At 37.1% G+C, this 16,254-nt stretch overlaps 1 protein-coding gene across 5 annotated transcripts in view; it reads right to left on the bottom strand.

Moving 5' to 3' along the window:
• The window catches only part of b4galnt4b (beta-1,4-N-acetyl-galactosaminyl transferase 4b), a 61,262-nt gene that overhangs the window by 23,064 nt on the left and 21,944 nt on the right, over window positions 1–16,254 (bottom strand). For 2 of the 5 annotated variants that reach the window (XM_043245519.1, XM_043245520.1), the window contains 5 exons: window positions 9,219–9,317; window positions 3,710–3,805; window positions 3,278–3,368; window positions 1,783–1,883; window positions 516–583 (listed from right to left, as the gene is read on the bottom strand). In XM_043245519.1, coding sequence (XP_043101454.1) covers window positions 516–583; window positions 1,783–1,883; window positions 3,278–3,368; window positions 3,710–3,805; window positions 9,219–9,317 — 455 coding nt within the window. Of the gene's footprint in view, window positions 1–515; window positions 584–1,782; window positions 1,884–3,277; window positions 3,369–3,709; window positions 3,806–9,218; window positions 9,318–16,254 lie in introns of those variants that run through there. The other 3 variants (XM_043245521.1, XM_043245523.1, XM_043245522.1) reach the window with 3 other exon arrangements.

Raw genomic sequence — 16,254 nt, 5'->3', positions numbered from 1 at the left:
CTCCTCCTGACGTTTGATCATTTAACAGTGAAGTCGAGCATGTGCTGTTGTCAATGTCTTATAACAGCCTTACATTGATTATGGGCTTAACGCATGTGGTTTACACAGCTGGATTTAAGGAGGGGATAATGCATGGCTGAATATATATCGTGCATGTTTTTACACATTAACAAAGTTTGATGGCATTTAAACTCAAATTACAAATCGCAATGGAATGGATTTGCATGTTCAGACCTACTGCTGAACATCAAAAAAAGTGAAAATGAATGGGAAAAAAACCTGTGTTCATTTAAAAAGAAATGACAAGAAAATGTGTTACTTACAACTGTGTGATTGGCACATCTTGTTTCGCTCATCCAGATCACAGCGCACTTAACATATTTACTGTATAATTGTATAAAGCAATAAGCTGGCAAGCACTTTCCATGCTGAAAACAATCCACTGTGTCATATTCTCCTAATATGCATTTAATTACGGTGGTAAAACCAGGAAACATATGCTGTGTGACACTCACCGCACAGGTTTGGAAGTTTGAGATCTGAACTTGCTGAACTCTCCTGGAGCTGTCCACTCTGAGCCGTGCTACATGACAACAGACAACAGAGACTGTAACTCATCTCTAGCCACACGCAAACAATATTCAGGGTTGTGCTATTCACAACTGAACTGAGAAGGCATTTTGAATTCCAATCGAATTCCTGAATTTGAAGTTAAATTGAGGCAGAAAATAGCAAGCAGACTTGCAATTTAAATTTGAATGTGAGGAAGCAGAATAAAATGAATTGAAATCAAAAGTACTGTCATGGCAAACTTTAAATGTCGGCTTGGTGAATTGTTGTGTGAAAGTTTGAAAACTTTAAATCCTTGAAATAGACCGAGAGATCAACAGACCAATAGATAGACAGACAGATAGACAGATAGATAGATAGATAGATAGATAGAATCACAGACTGACAGACAGGCAGAAAACTGTGTAGTGGAGATCAAAACTACAAAAAAATCTATGTATAAATACTTGATTAATATCAGCTGTAGGTATACCACAGTTCTACTGCCATTTTTCAAGGCTTTTCAAAATAAACAATTTTGTGGAAAACCCAAGGGTTACAAGGGTTACAGCTATTAGAAAGGTAGTAGGAAGCTCTTCAGGATCACTAGATTCTAGAAACTTCCAAACATGTGTGATTTGGAGCTGGTTGGAGCTAAACTCTGCAGAGCTGCAGCCCTCTGGGAATTAAGACCACCGATTTAAATGTTTTGCTGTGTGAAGGGGGCATTGTCCTGCATGAAAATTGCAGGCTGATTGGGAGATGCTTGCAGGAAAGGACCTGCACGTTGCTTAAGGAGGTTCTGATAAACATTTGCTTTCACACTGCCACGTATCTGTAAAAGAAGACCAATTCCTGTTGCAGAAAACTACCCCTAACATGATACTTCCTCCTACAACTTTTACTGACTTCTTTATGCACTATGGCAGTTCAACACCAAACAGGCAGTAAATAAATCATGCTCTCATTACTAAAGTGAACACTGGACCAGTTATCTTCTTTCCACACAATATGCTCCTCAAAAGTTGAGCTTTAATTGTATTCTGAGTGTAAAATCTTTAATGTATGAATTATGCTTAAAGCTACTCTTCTACACCTCATAGGACTAAGCAATGACCTTAAATTGTAGGTAATTGTAGGTTATTCTGTAATTTTGATCTCCCCTGTATAGACAGACAGATAGATCAGAAGCGCAGCCTGTTTTATTTAAGGGTCATACATCAAAGTACACACCTGTCCCACGTACACCAGGAGCCGTGCATTGAGTGGACTCTCATCTGAGCTCAGCCACAGTTCAGAGTTATCATCTGATGCAATAGCAAACTGGAAATCCCCTGAAATAAATAATTGATCACTTACAGAGTTGTACTGTATAACCTTATGACCTGACTTGCAGGTTCTGAATTCTAAACTTGCTTTGATAAAATGTTGTTTTGTCAGCCACAGATATATCACAGCAGTCTATAACCCAGTAGTGATACCCAGTGGCTTTATTCTGCCTGTCAGTGGTTCTCTGGTATATACCTCAAACTGATAATCGTTTTTCCTTCTCTTATTGTCTTGTGAGCTAGTGCGCCACAGTCAAAAGCCTGACTCAGCGACCCTAGTTATTTGCTAATGAAAACAATCTCATAACTTTTCCCCCACAAACACGAGCACGCCTGCACGCATCAAGGCTCATATAGTAGTCCTCACAGCAGCTTTTTCTTATCAGGTTAGGCAGAGTGTGCAGAATTTGCTGACTGTAGGGGATCTATTGAAATAATGGTTTCTGTGTGCCTTTAGACGTCAGCTTGGGCAACGTTCAGGTCTCTTACACTTCACTCAAACTTGCTTTGAGGATCACTTTGAACATTAAGAAACCAATGTGTATGTATTGTATGTGTGTGAAGGTACATCACAAAAGTTTGAAAACCTGGAATTGTGCATGAAACACTTCTGACATGATCTAACTTATGAAGGCAATGTATTTTTATTATTACATTAAAAAATAAATAATAGGTATCAAGGAAAACGCATGTGTTCATGAACCATGGAACAGAAATGGAGTTTATAGTAGGTTAGAAGAAAATATGGTTAGATGACAAAACCTTTTAAATAAATGTACACAGTATATTTGGAGAAAACAAAACATTGCGATCCAATACAAAAACAATCAGCTGTGAAACAGGCTGGAGGCCATATAATGATTTGGATCTGCAATGCTGTCTAAGGAACTGAATGGCTTGAGATCCCCGAGGGACCAGCGCAGTCCAAGTTGTATCATAAAATGCTACAGCTGAATATCAAACCATCTGTTTATGATCCTAAACTTATAACAAGCTGAATCACGTAACATGACATTGATGCAAAAATGAGAAAATCAACCACATGGTGCTTTGATGGAAGAAACAGTGTTTTGGAATGACAGTTTTATATTCAATCCATCTATTTTAAAGGATGTTCTGGCTATCTCAAGCCAAGAGTCAATTTGGTTTCTTTTTTTATCACACTATAGGACTGGTTTAGTTAGTGAGCCTGGACATGACTGCACAGCAATAGAGTACAATATTGTCCATTTTATTAGCTACTAGAAATTACATGGCCATGTGTTTGATTGTAATTAGGATAAAGGCCAATTACTTATCTTTTAAAGTTTTGTAAACAACTTTGTACCATATTTTTGTGCAACAGAAAACCCTGATGAAATCCCTGTAATGTAACAAAAACACTAATAAAATGCACTAACCATCTTTGTAAGGATGAATAAATCCAAAGACTCTAAGGCCGTAATTCTTCCATTTTGGAGCCACTGCAATTTTTTTCACCGTGGTCCTGGTCTGTGGGGAAGAATTAAATATAAAAGCATCTGTAGGTCTTTTCACTCTTAAACCCAAGGCACTAACACTAATTCACAGAATCACACCTCAAAATGGCTTCTAAGAAGAATAAACAGACAGCTCCAAAATACTGTTTTAGTGATAATGCAAAGGTGAAAAGAACATATATTAGTTCCGTCTGCAACACATCCTGCCTCTAGCAAATATTAGGCCAACATTTGGGATTTGTTAATGAAAATAATGAAAATGAGATACTGCCCAGAGTGTCCAGAATACATTTCAAACAAGCGTGCTAATCTTAATTGTTCCATCAAACACTTTCTTTCAGTGTCTGGTCTTACATGTGGGTAGAGAGGAAAATGAAGATTCTTCCTGAGCTGGGAGATAGATGAGCCACACCAGTCTTCAAACACATGCAGATTGGCCTGACCTTTATACTGACAGAGAACAAAAAGAGAGAATCAGCCTTTACTGCACGTGTAACCAGAATTAATGTGGAGGAAAAATCAATTGTCCAAACATTTTAAAATAAAATACAGAAATAAACTATATTATGAACTATAATATGAACTATTATTATAATTTTAACAGTACAGTATGCATGGTGCTACAGTAAAAACCTGTTAATTGGTTAGCAGCGAGTCTCGTACCATAAATTGACATTTCCAGAATTCCCTGCATGACACTGCACATTTAATGCTTTTTTCATTGATAAAACTTTCTTAGTTTCTTCTGTAACACTTTATTTTTAGGACTAGTACTCACTATTAACTAGTAGCTTATTAGCATGCATATTACTACCACATCTGGATGTTCAGTAATACTATAATATACCATATTATACAATTTAGTAATACTAAATAAACCATATTATAATAAACCGCATATTAATGCCTTATTATACATGACCATATTTTAGAACAGTTTATCCTACCCAATGTCTAAATCTAACAACTAACTTACTAACCAGCAAATTAGATTATTTTTTCTTTGTGAAGACTTTTAGTTATTAGTGAACATGCACTCCCTAAAGTCTTTCCACTTTATTTTCTAATCAACCTGAGGTTTTAATTACATTTTAGTTTAGTATTTTATGAATGACACTGTGCACATTATTAGTATCAGCACATGGAAGAGATACTTATGATGAGCTTTGATTTATTTTGATTATTATTGATCCAATGCACTTCCTCTTCTTTTTCTTTGTTTTGCATTTCTCTTCTGCTCTAGCCCATTTCCTCATAGGTTTGAATAAACCTGGGCTGTGTTTTTCAAAAGCGTCATGAGCTAAGTTGAAAAGCTCTTTGGTCATGAAAGAATAACTTCACATTGCAGTAAATGTACACTAATTATTTATGTATTTTATTTTTGAACTATGGTGTGTACTATATGGAAAAAATAACAATGACCACAGAAAAAAGAAAAGAAAATTAAAATTGTAGTCAAATATTTAATTGATGTAATTGGTTTTCTATCGAGAAAAGTTTAATGCTATATACTATAATGCTATATACATGGAATTCTACATACATTATAAAATGCTTGATACATTAATTAATGCTATATACATGGAATTCAAAGTTTAATGCTACTTTAAAATCATAAGCCCATAAATGTGATGTCTATTAATATAGCACAGGTGGCTGAATTTACACTTGAGTCAGAGGTGAGAACAGGGCCCCAGGCCTTTGCACAGACCTAGATTATGCACAGGACAGCCTGACAACAAACATATCTGTAATTAGATCTGTGAATATGCAGCTACCACAAAGGCAAGAGAGCGATTAAGTTAGTTGAGACCAAACTTTAAGTGAACCACAAATATTAATTTTAGTACATGCATTTTTAAAGTAAAGTGGTTTTAACCAAAAGGTTGAGGTTTGGTTGGTTACAAATGTCCAGTTGGACACCTACTGCAAATAACATTGTTCAGTTATTATTTAAAGTAATAGATGTGTATCTATTCTGGTGGCTTGCATAAATTTTAAGCACATTTCACATTTTAAGTCCTATTCCTATAACATCAGTTCCAATGTAAATGATGTAGTGACCTTATATCAATAATATGTTTTTCTCCTAAGAAGAAGGGAAAGTATAATTATCATGTTTTGGACCGATAAGCTGGATGCGGCACAACGCTCACAGAGTTTTCAGAGTGATTAAATGTCTATTGGATATGCAGCAATGCTTTCAAAAAACACAAATTGTCACAAACAGGAAAATTGGGCAATGCATTTCCAGCTACTTCATGCTCACGATTTAATGAAGAATTTATGAGTTGGAGCAGCAGTAGTGGGATTTAGCAGGAAATGCGTAAGCCTTTGCAAATCTTCATGTACCAAATTCTCCAGCACCCTTTATCTTTCTGTAATGCTCCTGGTGGTGGAGGTGACAGAGACAGGCATTACTCATCATGCAGGTGAGCTCACATTAGATTGCTCTCGCCCCTTCTGTCAGTTGTTTAGGTCTCTCGCTGCACAGCCACATTTAAATTTAGCCTCTATAATTGCAGCTGGTGTGGATGGTGGGACTAGCATCCCCACCCACTCAGGGTGGGCGGACAGGACGTCACAGAATCTTGGGGACGGTTACAGCTGTCACGGGCACACCAGGCTGTGCCACTCCATTGCCATGGCACATTCGCACATGGCAAGAGTTCGCTCGAGGGAGAAGTTAGAGAGTACAATTCGGTCACAGGTGGTACGGTGGATTTAGCTCTGGGCATCATCAAGTGTACTATTTAAATTTTCACATGCTCCGAATAGATGAATAACTGTCACCCTGGTTTGTTTTGTGCAAGGGGAAACAAGGAGAATGTGACAGCGTCTATATAAAAATGTGCAGTGTAATACAAATGCACTATAAATCATGAAAAACGGGATATGCTACCATAATCCCCTAGAGGTATGATAAAAATATCTAAATAGTCCCTTTGTGTATCAGTAATAGACTTGTCTGCACTTGTTAGAATAAGGTGTGCTATAAATACCTGTACATCTTGTGTTATCAGTCAAAATTAATAGCATTCATCTTCTCTTTATCTCTGAATTTTAAGTAAACTTAAAATACATTCTGCGGTGCATGATAAGAGGATCTTATGCTGCAGCATATGGAGTGTGAATGAATGGCCTGTGATCTCTTGTCAGAGTCATCTTGCCGTGCTTCCAGCCAAAGCCCTGATGATAGATTTCCCAGCTTGGTTATTCCTACTGGCCATATAATGACATTCAATAACACAGAGAGGGAAGGACATAAATCATTGGATAAAAACAGAGGTTATCTCTGCACTGGGGTATTTTTTTCCTTTGTTGTGAATCATCCTGGATAAGTATCTGACAAACAATCGGCACATTTCCAATGAGACAGGAGAATGGGACACCACAAGGACTCCTTTGTGACGTTTGTGTGCCGTTTGCTATTTCTGGCATTTGGTGCTCCCTAAATCACATGCCTCTTAAGAGCTTCCGTGCTCCCGTTGCTTCCTGGAGGGTTCGCCTGCACCTGACACTTCAGCATCGAACGAGGAGCTCATCTGTCACAGGGCCCAGAGGAAGGGAGCCTCGGGGGCAGCGTGTGGTCAGGGACCCTCTTTGATCATTGTCTCTTCATTATCACACAGTGTCGTGTCTCCTAGCCTGCTTCGGCAATGAGGTGGGGAGAGGAGATAAGGATTGTTGGCTTATCGATCGGTAATTCTACAGTGGAGTCAGGTTCAGTGTTTTCACTGTATTTAGAAAAGAGCTTCACAGCAGCTAGCTACAATATTTAACCTCCTTCATGAACAACATACAAAATGTTGCCTCAAGAGTTAGTTTACCCAAAAAATTAATTAATTCTGTTAAATTTCTGTCATTACTTACTCACACCCATGCTGTACCAAACCTGTAAGACCTCGGTTCATTTTCAGAACACAAAACAAGATTTTTTTTTTTTTTGAGGGTTCACGGTCTAGGGTATATTAGTAGTTCATCAGGAAGAAATTGGAGCCCTCAGATGTGTGAAAAAAGTTGGGTATCAAAGAAATGATTTTTCATCCAAATTTTCTTATTGTCATTGGTTCAGTCCAGTATCAAATCTTTTTTATCAACTACCAAGTCTCCTTTGCCATCCATCAACAAGTCACCTTCATCGCTTTTGGCTTTGCCCAGTTCTAAGTTATTCCAACCTTCTCCTCACCCAAAGCCATTCTGTTTCTCACCCTCGCCTCACCTATACACTTTTAGCCCCTCAGCTCATCCGGTGCGTCAGCCTGCTGTCTGGAATGGATCCACTTTGGCCTTTCCAGCTCTACTTCTTTCAGCTCCACCATGGTCTGTTGCTCCACCTTGGCACCCCTGGCATTACACATCACCCTGGATTTCCTCAACTCCATATGGATGAGTTTTCATTTGTCACTATGGTTTCTAATTAGTACAAATCCTGTTTCTTTGATAACCATTCCCTGAGTATATAAGCCATCAGTTTCCTCAGTTCAAGGTCTTGAATAAACATTGATGTTTCTTTTTGTGTGTTCTCTTCAGTAGTTTAATTTTTATGTGGATTTACATACATACTACTGTGATAACTGTGTGATACTGTGATAAATTGCAACTTTTTAGCTATTTAAAGTTTCCTGAATTAAAATTTACCCCAAACTTTTTAACAGTAGTGCACATTTAATAAGCAAATCTATTGCAACAAAAACGTCATTAAACTTCATTACTTATCCAAAGCGACTTGCAAATGAGGAACATCATAAGCACTGAAAGTGGACTGAAAAGAAAAAAAAACATAAAATATATATTATAGTATGACCTTTTAAAATATTTAACACTGTCTTATTTCAAAAGGCAATCTGAATTGCAAACCAGATAATTAGTGTTTTTTTATGTAGTAAATACTGCAAAGATATCTGCTTTTAATATGAAAGGGATTCAGTTGTTTATTTTATATTTTTGAGAAAGCACTAGTCATGGCTAATGTGGAGAGAAGTAGCACCTTTAAAAGTTCTTTGTAAAACTGTTAAAGAAAAAATAAGGTAAAGAAAAATAATAAAAATAATAAATAATAAAAAAAATCAATAAATTGTCCCTCTACAGAAAGAGCAGGTTTGATATTTTGTGATTTCTGCCACATTGTTTTAGACAATAATATTTATAGTAATTAACGATTGTTAAATATCTTATTTTCGAAGATGCAAACTTAATCCATGTAAAATCCAGTTTGAATGGCCATAAGGCTTCGGCTAGGTTCAATGTTAGCTTCTGGCTCAGACTGCCACTGACTTCAGCTCTCACTGACAGAACCAGTGAGAAATTAACTGAAATTACAAAAGTCACCTCAAATCCTCTGAGGATTTAAGCTAGAAGTCAAATGCAAAAATAGTCGCCTCTTGGTGTGAAATTCTCATCAGCTTGGTAAGGTTCGTTTCTACAATGATCCTCACAGAGAGACTAATAGTGGGATGTTAGTGTTAATGTCAGAGTGTTAATTCCTGATATTCAGGTGTTTGTGGGTGTCTAATTCGTTTATATCTGGAACAATATAGAAGGGCTAAGCAGAACTGGCTTGTTCATCATCAATACATCGCCTGTTGTTCTCTCGTCTTTTCGGCCACCTGTTCATGTAATTTTAGCACGATTCCTGGAGGGATGCTGAGCTATGGGAGGATGTGCCTCCCAAAGGAAATCACACACAAAGACAGAGAGTGAGAGATTCACAGCTAAATTGCACACTGTCAATGCGTGTTAGATAAAAGCAGTTTTAAATATTGGAGAATAGTGAATGCAAACCACCACACATTATCCTACATATTTCTTCTGTATAGGAAATTAAAGTGTATGCATCTAACACTATAAAAGCATGTTTTACCTCTGGTTTCCATGGCAACCTGAGGAACTTCTGGGCAAGGAGTCTGCGCGTCTCAGCATTGGCACGGCTCTCCTGTGCAGATTCATTGAGCTCTTCCCCCTGAAACAGCAGGAACAAGGAGTGCTCAGTGACCCTACATAAAGAGATGCCTCACAAACATTTTCATGCAACACTCAGCGGCTGCAGTATACTTACTATAATCATGCCACCCCAATACAAATATTGAAGATATATTAGTCCTTTTATTTACTTAATATTTAAGCAACCAAATGACATTAAATTAAAATGAGGTCTAGTTTTGCTTTAGTTTAGCTTTATTTAATTAACTGTTACACAACTGCCGCTGATGTTAAACATTTAGATTTAGACTTCAAACAAACATAAATGGATAATTAATTTACAATGAAACCTTATAAACAAATTTTGATTTGCGCTTTGGAATTTTGAATCATTTGAGCCAGTAATTCAGTAGTCCATTCATAAGTATGAATGAATCAGCCATCTGAACAAATCATTTGAAGGCTTCCACTATTCATTTTAAGATGAGTCACATCTTTAAGATGTTGCCACCTACTGGGGATTTAGTTTCATAGTATCTTTTGTCCAACATTTCATATTTATAATATAAATCTGAATATAAAATAATATGCATATAGCTATATGTATATTAAAATACAGAGCTCACAACATCATGCTGTAATAATTTTGCATGCAGTGTAAATGCATTTTTGCTGTATTTCAGCTAGGGCTTGGCAAAAAATGTACTCTATATTCCTGCGTATCTTGTCAGTAAAGCAGGTTCCTAAATTAGCTGTAAATCTCCATCACCTGTTTTCAAAAGGAGCGGCACTTAATACACAGAGTCGTAGATAAGTGGCAAGCTATGTAATATCGCAATATCTAGTGACACTAAATGTCACTAGATGAAATCTAGGCAAATTCACTTCTATATAAAGATGAATATAGATCAGTGGGCAGATGAGAACTTAGATAAGGTTTGTCCAAGAAGTTGCTATATCTGTACCTAAACGTACAAAAAAGCCTCAAAAAGGGCAGGGAAGACACTAATCCATCTACAATATAGCTAAATTGGTAACACTGGTTTTCATAGTGTTGTGTCAGTTCATAGTTTTCATAATTGAGTTATTGTCTCGTCTTTTTGTCTTGTTTTTCTGTTGTTAGACTTTTGCCTGTGTATTTTGGATGAACCCTTTGCCTGCTGTTTTGAACTCTGGACCATTGCTCATGTATAACCCCTCTTGTCAAGCCGCCTGGATTCTGTTTGTTGTCGCCTGGTTTGGATTATTCTTGTGTCTCACCTGTGTCACACCTGTGTGGAATACTAACTGTGTTCAACCCCTTCGGCTTCCTCTGCACCCACTTCCTGTTTGGGAACTTTATAACCAAAGGCCCTCCAGGTGTTCACCGTGAAGTATTGCAAATTAACCCTGCCTTTCTGTTATCTCTGCCTGTTGTATCTGTGTATGATTTTTGCCTGGTTCCCTGTTTTTCGATCTCCCCTCTGTTTTGGTCGCCTGTTTGGACTTACGATTCGGTATAGACCCATCGCCTGCCTATTCACTTACACCTTTTGAATCAGCCCCTTAAACGTCAACAGATCGGACTGCCACTTTAGTTTTGACTCTCTGCCTGCCTTCTCATATCTGTGTATTGTACCTGCCCCTAATAAACGACCACACATGGATTCTAATGTGTGTGTGTATACACAAAAATGCACAAACATATATAATGTAAACAAAACTTTTATTTTGAATGCGGTTAATTGTTTAGCTAAACGCAAAATAATGTACCTCTTTGCATTTGTTTACTCTACATTTCTCTTCAGCAGGATGTTCAGCAGGAGGTTAAGCAGGATGTGTGCAGGTTTTTAGTTTTTACTCTTGTAACGCCTGTAATCCCACTCAGTCCTTCTAATCCTCCACATAGAACTGTGAATGAGTCCCCATCAAAACAATGACGGCAGCACATGAAGAACTTCTCTAGACATTACACAAAATGTTTCCATCCAGCTGAGAGCCAATACAAATCACATTTAAAGTGACTGGAGGAGTTCCAGAATGCAATAACAAGCATGAGCTTTCTTCAGAAGCACTGCCTGTGAATTAAACTGTGATATTAAGGGCTGAAAGCAGGAAAAGCACTTAAGCTCTTACTTCTGTCTGTGTCGTGTTGAGTGGGTAGGGGTTAATGAATTGCACAACCTACATTGCAAGTTCATGGATGACTACAAAAAGGTTTGATGAATTGTTAGAATGGGGATATTTGAACTACGATATTGCTGAAAAGGCGAATTACATTGGCACACTTTAACACAAGTTTTGTTTGTGTGTGACTGTTCATATTAGGGATAGGAATAAATATTTAGGGGGACAAAATGCATTACATCACTAGATAATGCAATAACTTTAATACATTTCAAAAATGTATTCTTCAGATATGGGCACACAGATTTTTTGACAAATTTATAGATGACTGTAAATGCCACTCAAAGCAACGTGGTTGCAAACTACAGTTCAAATGTTTGTCATTGGTAAGCATATGTTTTTACATCTTTACTTAATAAAAATACAGTAAAACAGTAATATTGAATATTACTACAGTCTTCAGTGTCTCTCAATCCTTAGTCTGACTAAAAGGCATACTGAAAAGTAAGGAGGCAGATGCAGTGTTTCACCACACTATAACATCATAAGCCTCTTTCACACAATAAATCGGTAAATTGCCATAAATTTACCAGAACGACATTACTGATAATTACAAAAATGAGCTGTTCACACAGGCAAATATATTCTGTTTTCTACACATCAAATTTGTTTCAAATTACCGGTAAATTCTGTTGGCATCATAAACCAGAAATGACATCTAAACGAATGCATCGTATTGACTTCAAACCGAACTACACAGCAAAGAGTAAATGCTTCCTCTTAGTCAAAATGTTACGACTGGCCAAGAGTAAATGTTTTATATCAGCACGCTCTGGACTCTTACATTGTCATACTGGCAATCTTCACACCGAGCGGATCACTGGTAATTTACTGGTTACAACTTGTCATACCGGTAAATTGCCAGAAAAAAATGACTGCAATTTTTTAAAAGGTCCAGTTCACACATAACTGATAATTTACCAGTAAAGACTGCATGTGTGAAAGGGCTTAAGAAATACATTCCACAACCTGTCGTTTTGGCAGACTGGCTCCAATATAAGATGGCAGAAGACGTAATTCAAGGGAGAAGAATGGTTGAGTAAATTATGTTTTTTTTGCTTTCTTTGCGCAGAAAAAGTATTTTCGTAGTGTCACAAAACTGAAGTTAAGTCCTGATGTCACATGGACAGTTTTACAGATGTATTTAGACATATCAGTTGTTGGCTGTGGAGAGTCAGATAGCCCTTACATTTAATCCAAAATATCTTAATTTGTGTTCTGAATATGAACAAAGGTCTTACAGGTTTGGAACGACATGAGGGTGAGTACTTAATAATTAGTAATTAGTAACACTTTATTTTATGGTTACATCTATTAGCTGATTATTAGCATGATATTTAGATACTTAGCCATTTAGAAGTAGTCTTAAACATGACCTTATTCTAGATCCCTAATTCCCACTCAATACTTAAAAAACAAACTAAAAAACAACTACAACACTAACTATTAATATGCAGCAAGTTAAGAATTTATTGAGGGAAAAGTCATAGTTAATAGCTAACAAAACTAAAACCGACTCTTTAAGCTTCACATTTAGTTGATGTGTGCTAAAAAGAATCAATTTAGAGTCGTTCATTTGGGAATCAACCTACACTAGTTGTGCTGTATGTTTTTATTCACTCAAAATGACTGGCTCATGTCATTTGTTCTGTAATCGGTCTGCACTGATCGCGCTGTCTGTTTGGTCCTGGAGACAAAACAGAGAATTTTAGTACAGTATTCAGTCTGCATCGGCTTCAAGACAAATTAAAGTCACTTTCAGCTAAAGAAAATAATGAAGACAAGCCTAAAAGCTCATCTATCCCAATTAAGCTACGTGCCCCTGTCATGCAGTCCAGAAGGAAGGCTTCGTCCTGGCTAATGGCGTCCAACCGATCGGCCTCCCTGCTGTTCTGCGAGCCCAGTGCAACCCACTACTGTCTAAGTGTTTGGTAGATCTGACCTCAGCGTAAGAGCGAGGGCAGATCTCATAAATAAACGAGCTCTGGATCTCCTCTCCGCTCTCTGACAAGACAGCAATGATAACCAGATGGCTCCCACCAACACCCTGAAAACAGATCCTAGGACTATCAGCAAGGTTAATGAATTCTCCTTATTTACATTAGCAAGGCAGGACGGGGCGAGAAGAGACAAGGCTTATTTATTGTGAGCTGTGACAGACGATACTGGGGTGGGGGTTTGGTAATCATCATCATTATTTTGTTTGCTAGGGACTATACACATAGAGATGTTCATCCATAAGAGACCATGGCTTTCAATTTGCGTTTTCCCTGTCATTAATCAGGGGACATAGACGGAGACGAATCAGAGTATGACAGTAAGAGCATGTTTTACTGACAATCAGTCATGAGTGAATAGCTCTGCCACAAAAAAGTCCAGATGAGGATAACAGGAGGAGGATAGAGACTCAAAGGACAGAAACTGAAGAGAAAGATAGACATTTAATTGGGAAACTTTTTGAAAGCTCCTTTCTAACGTTCTGTAGGTAAACTTTGTCCTACTTGTCATGGCAACTTCTGACAAACCAATGTTTTATATATATATATATATATATATATTTTTTTAAGTAGAGCAGACAAACTGCAAGAGTAGAAAAACTAAAGAAAACACAAGATTACAATATCTTTAACGAGTGAACAAGACATAAATCAGTAACATTAATAAAAGGGTAGATACACTTAAAATTTTTAATCACTTTATTTAGCAATAATATATTAAAGGGTTACTCCACCCCAAAATTAAAATGTTGTCGTTAATCACTTACCCCTGTGTTGTTCCAAACCTGTAAAAGCTTAGTTTGTCTTCAGATCAAAAATGTAAGATATTTTGGATAAAAAATCGGAAGGCTTATGACTGTCCCATTGACTGCCAAGCAATAAACTCTGTCAAGGCCTTTAAAAGTATGAAAAACATCGTCAGAATACTGCATCTGCCATCAGTTGTTTAACAATAACATTATGAGGCTGCAAAAATACTTTTTGCACTGAAATAAAACAAAAATAAATGACTTTATTCAACAGTTTGTCACTGTAACGTCATCATTGCTCCATTTGAGAATATCCACGGGACGCAAAACTAAATACACTCTTCTGTCAGCTATCCATGTGTCGCGGCCATAGACTGTAAAAAAGATTGAACGGCACGTCTCCCTTCTTCTATAGGAAATTGAAGCCAAATGGCAGCTGCCATCTTGAGTAAATGACGTCATTTGGAGGCAAAGTCTGCACAGTAAAGATTAGTTTGGAGCCCAAGTCTGCATAGTATTGTCATGAGATGGAGCCGTGCCATCAAACTCCCACTCAAACTCCTGCAGACCAAATCAGTCACAACAACTAAAATCAAACGTATCACAAAAAAACGAGCAGTTAAACCTATATCAGCGTGAAAACAAACATATTTCTATATTTTTCTATTTTGACTCAAGACAGTTTGTTTTCATAGAGAGGTCAGGGTTTGTGACCTGTACTGCAGCCAGCCACCAGCGGGCGATCAAAGAGCCAGCAGCTTCACTTTCCAGGAATGGGGTTACAGAAATGTTATGGTGCCGAATTGTTATTTTATTTTCGTTTTTTTCCATACAAAAAGTATTCTTGGCAGATGGACTATTCTGACAATGTCTTTCATACTTTTCTGGACCTTGACAGTGTAATTTTCTTGGGGGTCAATGGGACAGTCATAAGCCTCCACAAACCTTTGATTTTGGGGTAGAGTAATCCTATAAATTGCTAAAAACAAGAGTAAAGATATTAGATAGCTCTAAAATGTTTCTATTGCAGATAGATGTAGCGAAAATTCTTGGCCAAAGCCGAAGCCGACCAAAATGAAACACTGCACCAAAGGCCGAATACCGAACACGTTTTTTTGTATTTTCCCCATATATTTTGTGCATTTTTTTTCACAATTACATATAGCCATATGCTTTTTCCTGTTTTGTCTAGCTTTTCAAAAAACATCTATTACAAAACAACAATTTAATAATATTTACTTAACACTAGACATTTCTTCTATATACTATAAAAGCACAATTTAACTTAAAATTTATTTTTTTTTTTGAGACCCCCTTCTTGAATCAGGTACTGATTCAGTTACTGTACAAATAAATACAGCTTTGCTGAGCAGAAGAGAATTCTTTCAAAACATTAGAAAATATTTCACATCCCAATTGGAACAGTATGTATGAGTGTTGTAATTATTATTATCATTATTACTGTCCTACTTTTCTTATTTCATAAAAAAAATATATATATATATGCATGAAAACGTTATGGAGCAGCTGACTAGTAACAATGTTTCATATGCATAGATTTGGACTTTGAACCCTGGCTAACAAGCAGACAGACCGTGAATTCCTGCAGCGCTGTTTGAATGGGCTACATGCACCTCGTATTAGACAATTTAATGGTCTGCAGTTTATTTACTAATCATTTTCTAATTCAGTCATCACACGGTAACCAGCAACAGTCACCCTTCCTCCTCTCATTGGAGACATGAGATGCAGTGCTAAATGGTCTCTCGCTGTCTGTGCTTGTAATGATTATAGCATCTTTCTCTGACACTTTTAAATGCTCTTACACTGCCGACATGTTTGCTGCTTTAGTGCGTGCTCGTATTTGATCACACCGTGTCATTATTCAGTATCATTTATTCTGTCTTTTCAGTTATTCGGCCGAACACAGAAACAGCTTTTTTTTGCTATTTTCGACCAAATATTTTCAGTTGCCGAACATTCGCTGCATCCCTACATAAATGCTGTTCTAATAAACTTTTTATCCATCAAACAATACTGAAAAACTAAAACCTATTAAGCAAAA

This window comes from Puntigrus tetrazona, chromosome 7 (genome assembly GCF_018831695.1).
Source record: "Puntigrus tetrazona isolate hp1 chromosome 7, ASM1883169v1, whole genome shotgun sequence".
Lineage (NCBI taxonomy): Eukaryota > Metazoa > Chordata > Actinopteri > Cypriniformes > Cyprinidae > Puntigrus > Puntigrus tetrazona.
Note: the sequence above shows the minus strand (reverse complement) of the source record. Positions and strands in the feature narration are given on the sequence as shown.